The sequence below is a fragment of the Coturnix japonica genome, chromosome 10 (assembly GCF_001577835.2).
Source record: "Coturnix japonica isolate 7356 chromosome 10, Coturnix japonica 2.1, whole genome shotgun sequence".
Lineage (NCBI taxonomy): Eukaryota > Metazoa > Chordata > Aves > Galliformes > Phasianidae > Coturnix > Coturnix japonica.
The window spans coordinates 4,190,191-4,200,784 of NC_029525.1; the positions used below are offsets into that span (position 1 = coordinate 4,190,191).

The 10,594-nt window shown below is 39.9% G+C and overlaps 1 protein-coding gene and 1 long non-coding RNA gene across 3 annotated transcripts in view; one reads left to right on the plus strand and one right to left on the minus strand.

The window, feature by feature from the left end:
- Positions 1-10,577, plus strand: part of ICE2 (interactor of little elongation complex ELL subunit 2) — a 31,571-nt gene extending 20,994 nt beyond the window's left edge. The window contains exons 16-17 of one of the 2 annotated variants that reach the window (XM_015872506.1): positions 900-1,079; positions 10,481-10,577. In XM_015872506.1, coding sequence (XP_015727992.1) covers positions 900-1,079; positions 10,481-10,543 — 243 coding nt within the window. In that variant the 3' untranslated portion in view covers positions 10,544-10,577. Of the gene's footprint in view, positions 1-899; positions 2,431-10,480 lie in introns of those variants that run through there. The other variant, XM_015872507.2, reaches the window with a different exon arrangement.
- Positions 1,775-10,482, minus strand: LOC116653923. The gene is made up of 2 exons (XR_004308561.1): positions 7,347-10,482; positions 1,775-3,756 (listed from the first exon to the last, which is right to left on the minus strand). It is a non-coding gene; the product is annotated as an uncharacterized LOC116653923 (long non-coding RNA).
- Positions 10,578-10,594: the final 17 nt, after the last annotated feature.

Consider the following 10,594-nt stretch of genomic DNA (forward strand, 5'->3'; position numbering starts at 1 on the left):
GGCAGCTAGATAACAACTAATCACCTGCTTTTGGTTGTTCTGAACACCATTTAGCTTGGAGAAAACTTTGATTGCAATTCAGGTGGCTCCCCTTGCATGGGGAAACAGGGAAACTAAGAATTCTCATGGTATGCTGTTCCCTGCTACTCGGGGCAACATTCCTAGCAGTATCTGTGCAATTATGTTTAAGAGCAGATGCTGCTTAGTGCGGAGCTATGCATACTTTGTGTAGCACCTGGGAGTAACTTCTTAGTTCAGGAAAACATTTCCTACACATAAATACATAGTTGTTTGTGTGGATGACGTACTCCTAACATTTGCTTTTTGCTGCTATTGTTTCTATAACAACAGAATTTATCATGAGCTGAATTAATTGTCTGTATTCAAAGAGAATTTTAATAGAAGTTTTTTTATAGAATGTTGAGAACCTCAGCCTGCTTTGTAATTTACACTAATGATTAAACAGTGCATATCATGCTTTGGAAACTTCCCAAAGATCCCACTCTTAGCTCTTAAAGTTTTGAGCAGGTAACACAACAATGTACCAGCAGGAAACTTCTCAGGCATTATTGTTTTTTCAGTGCAGGCTTACTGATTTGACACTTTCTGTGCCAGTTGTGCATTTTAGATACATTCTGCCCTTATATGAGGGCAATATAGAGTTGCACACAAGTTTCTGATGGCCTCAGGTACTTTTGTTTCTGCCAGAGGGCAATTTGGGCATGAAAGGAGTGGGAGATCCCAGTGGTGCCAGAATGAGCATCAGTGCCTCTCATGCTGTCTCAGTGTGGCCCTGAGTCTGGCTGGAATTAGAAGGGAGTTCTCTGAAGGTAGTTGTGTCTTTGCTTAATAGAGATAGAGATTATTAATTCTTTCTTCCTCTCTCCCCACATGTCTAGATGAGTGGGGTGAAAGGGCAGTCAGACGCACCCTACGAGGGAGAGCCAGTAACTATGGAAACACAAGGCAACCCAGTTAAGCCTGTTAGAAATGAAGGTGTGGCTGCAAAGAAGCTGAAGAATTACCGCAAGCAAAGAATGATGAAGAAAAAGTGGAAAATGAAGCAAAACAAAACACAGGTGAAGTAGGAATATCTGAACCGTGCTAAGCATGGACTGGAGAAGGTCAAAATGGAACAATGAATCTGCGGGTTTTTGCAGTTTCAAAGAAGCCAGAACAAACTGGTTGGGGAAACAGCTCCACAGCCATATTTAGGAACAATGAGAAGTTCTACAAACCTTTAACCCCTTCTTGCCTTTGCAGGCTCATTTCAATTGAAAAATCCTAAATTCAGTCAGGAGTTTGAAACAAACAAACAAAAAAAAATGAGTGTCTCCAGCTGAGGTCAGGGGGAAAAAGGTACGTCCTCTTAGTCTCGTCATTTTTGTAGAGTAACTGCAGCTTGAAGAAAGACACAGTGGTCTACAACAGTATCTGATACGCCTTAGTAACAAGAAAAGCAACTTTTCAGTTTGCTTAGTTCTTCCAGAATCACTACAAGTGCAAGTGTGGAGATTTATCTTGTTAATTCTTTTAACATGTAAATGTTTTATGTCTATAAATTTTTTAAAGTTATTTACAAAAATGCATTCTCTTTTTAGGATGGTGTAGCAGATGAGTCTGGGGAAACAAAAGCTGTGTTTAATAGAAAAGTATGTGCCATAAATGTGCATTAGGAAGCCTAAGAGTACAGCAAAGTGCAAAACAGTTAAAGAGCATTTTGTGCTCCCGCAGCACAATTTCCAGGAATTACTTTGGTTTCTAGCATGTTTTCAAAGATAAATATTGATGTTTTTCTCATTGTATTACTGAAAGGGTGCAGTCCAATCTCCTGTCAGAGTTCAGGGGGATACATGGTGGTGTTTACCTGAGCTATTAAAGTTTGCCTTAGTCGACATTTGAAAAAGCCAACAAGGCTATGGTATAGCTCAGCACTTCACTTGAAATTTTGAGCCAAGCTGAGTGTGAGGTTAAAAAAAGAGTATCCTGCCTGCTGCGGTTCCTAGTGAGAAAGAAAGAAGAAAATTCTTACAGTGGTCAGTGTTTGAGGTGCATTGTAAGCTGTGATGCATTTGTAATTATTTTCTGGATTTCTGGTTATGTGCTTCTTGATTAGGAGAGCTGATTTTAGAAAAGTTACGAATTCTTGGAAGTCAGTAAATTCTTTCCCACGTTTGCCTTTTAAATCACAGAACTGTTTTAAAATGTCTGAGCCAATTTCTGAGTGATGTTCCAGCGGGTTGTTTGTATACGTGCTTAAATTGCTAACTTGAAAAACAAAGGCCTTGAAGACTGTCTTCCAGTTCTTTTACATGGACTAAGTAAGGGACAAAGTGCATACATCTGATCAGAGGAGTTCTACATAATGTGGAAGTTTTGATGTTGGGTTTTTTTATCATGAGAGTAAAAATAAACTATTTTATTTGTTTACTGGGTTGTACATGATTTTTAAAATCCTGGAGACGATTTCTTTTGAGCAGGCTCAAGCAGTGAATGTACATTAAAATCTGTTCTTTGTGAAATACTGAGCATTTTCTGAGCTTTTTTTTTCCCTTGCTAGATGTATTTATAATATTATTCAGTTTATTGCGCTGGCCACTGCTTCTTTTAGCTGCAGCAATATGTTGCTGAGAAGCTGAATTGGCTTAGAGTTGTTTGCAAATTACAAGTCTTCCTGACTCAAAATCCTAAATCCAGCCAGTGACCTCTCTTAATGGGCATACTTCAGCTGTGAGTCATTTCTGTGTGATAACTTACTGTGTGTGGGGAGTCAGAGCAGTTTTCAGTGTGTATACATAAAAACTTGTGTGGAATTTGTTTTTTTGATACCATTTCTGTAGTTTCATGTGTATGTTCTGTTTGCCCATATATGCAGCTGGAGGAGTTCTGTCTTTTAATGTTATTATAGTATGTATATACACACACCTATATATGTTAATTGTAGTTTATTATCCACTTAGAGTATGTAGGGAATGTGGAGTTTTTATATAACTCATGAGAGGGATTTTTCACTTCACTGTAGTGTTATGCTGGATGTGTTCTCTTTTGGATTAAATGGGACTGGGATAATGTGCTCTGAGTTGCTTGAAGGACTGCTTTTGTTCTTACAGCATGAGAGTCTGTTGAACTCCATCATTAGGTGGATAGAATGCGTGTTACTGAGAGCTGTGGTCTGTTCACTTTCTCACCACCATCTAGAACATACCTTCATGAACTTTATGTACCAATTGCCATTGCTTTACAAGCTAGATTGAGCATAAGATTTCTGTTGTTAGAAAGGAAACTGCTGTTCTCCATTACTTCGAAGATGCTGAAACAAATCTTGGGGATATTTCTCATGAGGAGGGATTTGAAATACTGTCACAGAGTGCTGTTGATTGGATAGCTCTTGCTTGCAATAGCACTGTTGTTTTGTGACTTGTGTGTGTGTAGATGCACTGTAGATCTGCATGGACTTGAAAAATAATGAATAGGTTGTTTCTGCTAATGGTTGTTACTTCCTAACTCAGGATCACAGCCTTTTCCTGTGTCTGAACATGAGCAATAACAGCGGGAAATTCTTAATTTAAGTTGCCTTTATGGTCTGCCACATCCTGATGAGGTTCGGTGGGAAGGAATGCTACTTTTAACAGCATATGAAAACCAAATCTTGACTTTGAGATAGGATGGCCTGGTACAGCAAAAAACAATACGCCTTTGATCATCTTGCTGCTGGATATTTCTGTTTCCCAGAGGATTGCCTTGTTTTTCAACAGCCTGTGGTTGGTGAAATAGAAATGGAGGATTATGCAACATCGTGGACTAAAATCTAATGTGAGTTTGTTACTTTGCCTTAATTGCAGCTTTGTACTCAGACATGATCTCAGCATTTGAACTCAGTTTACATTCTTATTTTTTCTAGTAACAGTTCAGGAAAATTCCACTCAATGAAATGGGTCTGGTAGCAGAACATGTTATTAAATACGCTTTAATGTGAGGCAAATGTTGTACAAAGGTATACTTCACTTTGTGTTAGAGTTCCATTTACAGGGGCTGATAAAAGGAGAAAGAGGAAGGGGTTGCATGTTTATTTTCAGCAGCAACATCTGAACTTTGAAACAAAGGAAATAGATCAGTAATATAGTTAGGTTGAAAAAAAAGATCAAGTCTGAGAATGTGCTGCATATCAGTTGATGGATCTCTGATTCTGTACAGGTTAATCCCAGAGGATCTTTGGAGAGCCTGACAGTTATGGTACCACCAGAGTATGAATTCTAAACTTAACTCAGACTGTAAAGCTGTGGTAAGGAGGAAACTACAGCTGAAGGAGAGCGTGCAGACCTGAGTCTTATTCTACAGGCATCTCTGCTTCTGCAGCTATTTAGTACTGATATTTTATGTGGCCTCAGTCAACTGAGTTCAGGAGCAAATTTTCAGATACCACCATCTTGTCCTACAGTTTCTATCTTCAGCTGTGCATTAGGAATGCATTACATATGTTTGTATTGCGATCTGTGGTTCATTTTTAAATGTAATTACTATTTCTGTGTTCCGTTTGTATTATGAGAATATATTTTGTGAAAGCATTTGAAGTGCAGAGTTAGATGTTACTTACTGGGTAGGAATCTTCCAGTTTTATATATTTATGCCTTGTTCAATTTCTGTCTTTGCAATTTACCTGGTTATAAAGGGCAGGTACTGTCCTGTCACTCAGAAATGAAAGTTGTAACTGCTGGAGAATTAGACTGATTTCAAAGCTCGGTATTCAGTTCTCTCTCTCCTATAAGCACCTATAGGTGCTTATAATCCAGTACTGATGGAGCAGCCTGTGCTGCTGCTTGTGATTATTTTGTTATGGGTGCTGGAGTTAAATCCTGCGCAGTTCTTATTGACCTTGTCATGCAGCCTAATTCTCTCTGAATAGTGGCTCTTTTGTCCGCTGCAACTCTCTCCATTCTGTGTCATCTGCAGACTTGCTGAATGTCAATTCATTTGTGCTATCCAGATGATTTATAAGACAACTGAGAAGCGCTAGATCTAATGCTGACCCCTCAGGAGCTCCATTCATGACTATCTACTACTACAGCTCTGAGCCACCAATTACCTCAGTGAAAAAGGAAGAAACCCTCTGAGAACTTAGTTTTCCATGTTGCCTAACATCACTGATACTGAACCCATTTCTCTCAGTTTCCTGGTGGTTTTTGATGGATTAAATTGGCAGGTGGTCTGTATTTAGTTTTGAAGGTCTAGAAGGGGAATTCTTACCAAGCATTAGAGGTTATTGATTGATTATGCCTGTGAAGGCATGGAACATTAGCAGTTCTTCATATTAGCATGAATAGCTGCAATAGGCTATTGATTGTGAAGTCTAACTTTTTTTCTGTAGTAATAAGTGCTTGCAAACTTGATCTGCATTGTGCACTGAAGGATCACTGATGCACTGCTTTCATTGTCACATGTTGTTGGCAAGACCTCTTCACCATGTCTGGGTGACTGAAAAAAAACTAGGAAGACATCTACTGTGTTTCTTCATTGCCCTGTAGTGTGGCCTAGCAGGTGGAGCCATAGATGTGACCCAGGACTGTAGGACAGAACATCCGCTCCTGTGCTGGCAGGTGAAAACTACCAAGTCATTATCAACCCAGTGCCGTGAAGTTCAATACCAAATACTGAACCATTTGTACAGGTACTTCTGCTTCTTAATTGATTGTGCTGTATTTTAGACTGGAGATTGTCTCAAAAAGACAGTAAAGACCAGTTTAGAGGTAGTCTTTTAGAGTGTTTAGTGATGACCTCCATTTAAGTTGTCCCTGTTTCCACTAGTAGAGGGAATTAGAGCATTTTCAGTCTCTCCTCTGAGTCTGACTGGATATATAATGTCTAGGTTCTCCTCTGAGAACTTATGTAACTAGACTCCTTTCTTAAACAATAACAGCCTTTCTTAGCAGGTAGGGCACAGTCCCTCCAGAAGTATTGTCATTGCTTGATAGGTTTCCAAATTTTTCTTTGCTGACAGTACGTTTGAGCTAAAGAATTGCTTTTAGATGATATTTTTCTGCAAAGATCTGTAGATTTTAACTACATCTTAGAAACTACTATTGCCATGCTTCTGAAAGAACTGAATCCAGTTAGTCCTCTCATCTGGATCTGTTCCCTTGATTGGCTGAGATTTCCTTACAGCTGAAATCAATTGAGGATATGAAATGCACTGCACATTTCTTTTGCTTTCAAATGACAAATGTCTGTGGCTTTATGTTACTCTGTGTGTTTTAAGAGTCTACGCCCATGTCAGACTGTGGCTTAAACCTTGGGTTCTAGCCCTTACACTGGCAGATCTGCACTGAAGGCTTTCTTTGGTACCTCCTCCAACTCCAGGAGACAGACATCAGCTGTCACTTCATGTCTGTTCCTGCAGATGGGTCAGCTAGGCTTGTGCTCCTTTTCCTCGGCTGCTTTGTACTCAGTTATTGTTTATAGGCTGTGATGATTGCTTTTTATTGTGTTAAGGACTTCCTTAATGATGGCAGTATGAAGAAAGTCAACTTTAGTATTTAAGACCTGTTTGAAAATCACCTGTAGTTGTGCTGTCTCTGCAGCTGTTTTTCTGCTTCTTAGAGCTATAGAAATGTTTTCTGTGGAACTTGTCAGCAGGGCAGAGCAGTGAGAATTGACCAGCTCGACTCTTGTTGAAGGCTTGTTTGAAAGCAGACCTTATACATAACTGTTTTGTGATTCCTTCATACTAAATGACAGGGCTTTAAAAATACATTTCTGATTCACTGGAAGGAGGGAATGCTGCTTTTAGAATTCAGAACTGGAAATGTGAGTCGTAGCCTTCCTGGCAGAAACAGATTTCATAACAGCTGTTCTTCACTGCCTCATCATCTTAGTATGAAAGCAAGTGTCGTAGCCTTAAATCTGATCTAAAGGTGTATCCCACTTGAAAGAGCAAAAAGGGGCGGCTGTGTAGGCAGTGATATTTAATGAAGAAAGACAGTTTGTGAATTTGTGACATTGTTTTTGTGTTGCAGGGCATCCGTTGTTCCCCAGGCAGTACAGCTGCAGCTGAGCCTTAGTGAGTAATGTTCAGGTCATGTAGTGACTTTTTTGCTATTTTGTACTAAAACAGGATTGATAGGCTTAAAAAAAAAAAAAAAAATAAGTGCATTTCACAAAATCATCAATGTGCTGCTCGCTGCTGTAATAACAGCGTGTCAACTTCAGTAAGTGATATTTAATCTGCAAGTGACTCTTTTCAGTTCATTTTCAGAGGTTGCGTGATATTAAACAAAAAGGAGCTGTTTTTTGGTTTGCAGTTAGTAACCTGCTGGTTTGACATAGGAATCTATCATTTAGAGTAGGCTTACCTGGTGGTGAATTAGATTCCTGAGACTTCCAGAATTAGGCCAGTGAACCCCAGGCACATATGTGAGGTGTGAGCCTTCCCAGTGCTTCAGCAGAGGTCAGGAGACTGTCCAAACCATGGGACTGTTTGTGTTCTGAGTCACTAGAATGAAAAAAAAGCATAGAGCAGACTTGGTCTTACGTGAATCTTTCATCACTATTCCTAGGAAAAAGCCCCACGCTGTAAAATCTTTCATAGCATTTCTGTCCTTTGGCAAGAGAAACCAAAGTCTGGAGTGATTGTTCTTGCTGGTCTGTTCTAAATGATGTCAGGGGCTCCACATGCACAAGTAATATTTCCTACGGTGTTTTCCAGTATGTTGGCAGTCTGGCAAGTGCTATTGTAGAGCTGGCAGCTGTGATCATTTTACGCACTGTGTCATCTAAATGGCTTCAAAATCTCTCTTAATGCTGCAGTGTACTGGTAGTCTGTTTATGCTAGCAGCGTTATGCTGATATAGGTGGAAAAGCTGAACCTGTCATAGCTGTTTTTAACCCATTAATGTGCACAGGACCAAAGGCAGCTTGGTACCTCAATTCAGGTAGAATTGCAGCTCTCCACCACTAAGGAAATTGAACTGCTTGCCAGTGTTTGTGATAATCTGAGAAGAGAAAGTAATGTCACCTTCCTTCACATCTGAGTTATGTTCAACAGCCTTTGTAAAGCATGGACTGTATGATTTTTATCCTAGCAAAGGTAGTTGGCTGTGAAGCAGGAAGTCAGGAAATCCCCGTGGGATTTGAGGAAATTCACTGAGCCATGGTTACACACATAGTGACTGTTTGTTTGTACATTCTGTGACTGTTTCATTCACAGTAAAGATGCTGAGCTTATTCATGCTGCCAATACCACCAGTACAAGGAATTTGGCAAGTGTGTTTCATTTCTGTTTGTGTATTTGTCTGGGCAGTGCCTCCTACTCAAGCACTAAACGGTAACTTCAGTGAGGTACATTTCAACTCCAGAAAGGTGGGGATCAGCATTTCAGTTTGGAAGTCAAAATGAAGTCCAGACACCATGAGCGCTTGTAAAGAATGTATGCTGAAGAAGTTACGTGTCCCAAAGAACAGAAGGTTATCTGAGGTGTTATCATTTGTTCCTGATCTATATTCCTCACTGAATGTCTGTATGACTTGAACACTTTTACCTCTACTGACTACTTTGTTATTAACTTCTAGGTGTAGTTAAAGGAGCTTCTTTCTGACCAAGTCCTGTGGTTGTAGGCCTAGCTGATACTTTACTTTGGCTCTCCCTTGTCTTAATGCAGATCCCACATCACCCAGGTATTGGTTTCCTTGTGGAGGCAAGCTCCTTGCTGCCCAGAGGTTGTGGGCAGAAGCATCCACTGAGATGTGGGATTGATGAGGATGGTGGTAATATTTCCACTGGTGATGAAGAAAGTCTCTGAAAATATATTAGAGTTCAGTCTACAAGCAGATGAAAGTGAAGTTGCATGTGTAAGGAGTAGAGAAGTAGCTGAAGACAAATGCAGTGATAGCAGAGTATCAGAAGATAAATGGAGACTTTCTGAAGTCTCATGCAAGATGCAGCTAAGTAACCGGGGAGAGAGGTCAGTGTATTACTAGCCATGGAAAATAGTTGCTGTCAGGTTCTATTGCAATGATAACACTGAGTATTAACTGTTAATTGGGAGAGTTAAAAGGCAAGACCTGATCAGTAAGGCAGTGATCCAACTGGTTGCACACCATAGCACAGCACTACAAGGCATTTGGTCTAGGGTTCCTGTTTCTGACTTGGATGGTGTGCTCTTACACACACTACCTGTCTGTACCCAGGCTGAGGTGGTAAATGCCACCGATGCTTATCTGATAACTGTGCTTTGTGAAGTGTGCTGTAACAGAATAGGTGAGAGCTGTCCGACACAGAAGTTTTTTAAGAACTCTTTCAATACGTACAGTTCTGAGTAGAAAGCCCTGTTTGTACAGGGATATGCATATGTGTGCAGGAATCAGATTACAGAACAGAACTGATCCCAGAGGTTAGGATACTAAATGGAGCGTATATCTATTTCCCTGGTGCTGTATTGGGTAAATGATGAAATTGGTGTTCAACACAATTCACAATCGTGCTCTATGCTTCTGAGGCTCTGTAAGATTCAGAGTTAGTCACAAATGGAAAAAAATAATTGCATTTCTTAGAAAAAAATAAGAACTTCCAGGATTAAGAATTTTCCTTATTTAGTTCAGGTGTGCTTGTAGGAGTCTGCCGTAGCTGTACTGTCAATAACTTGCCTAGCTAGTGCCCTGGGAATCCAGCTAGCATAGCTTTGAGGTTGTACTTTCCTATCTTTGTAACCTGAGATCACTCACAATGAATCTATTGGTATCAGGGCAGTTCCGAAGGTAGACCGAATAACCAAGATACAAAAATAATACCCAGAGGTCTGCCTGGTCACACAGAATGGAATTTATATTACCTTCTTGCAACATACTGTGTTCAGTGAAGCAATACTGTATGCAGAGGTCCGGCCACGCCTAAACCAGAAAGTCCTTTTGTCCCAGTCCCATGCTTTTGGTATGCAAGAAAAATGTTTAAGTAGGCAGCAAATGTTGACAGAATTGCGTTCTTCTTGACTACACTCTTAATGCATGTTTGGGGTTTTTTTGTTTTGTTTTGTTTTTTTTTTGTTAGAAAGGATTCAGAAAGAGAACAAGCAAGATCTGAGTAGATGAAGGAGCCAAACGTTCCATGGACAGATGTTAGTGAGAGAAAAATCTTTTCTGAGCCATTGACCCCATTTGCGTTCATGCTATTGCAAAAATAAATCTCGGATCGGAGGGGAGCTTAATATTCAAGTTAGACACATCGATTGTCTGGTGGTATTACATAAGATAATGACAAGAAAAACTAAAGTTGTTACTGGAATGGAAGAGAATAATTGTAAGTAAAAAGGAAAATAATTGTCAAACAATATTTAGTAGTAACAAAATAATTGGAAATTTAGCAGTGTAAATTTCCCTCAGTGAGCCTGAGGGAGTTGACTACATGGACATGTGCATGGGATGAACAGTCACAATTGGTTGTCAGAAAGGAAGAATGAGAATTAGCACAATCACGTTTGTTTTTCCATTCTCAGGGCTGGGGAGCTGCAGTCAAAAGAAGTGCTCTCTCTTCTGTGGTCAGCGCGCAGGAGGCCTGAGGTCACCAATAGGTAATTGGAGCTGAAGATGCAGGTTATTTGAAAAATTAC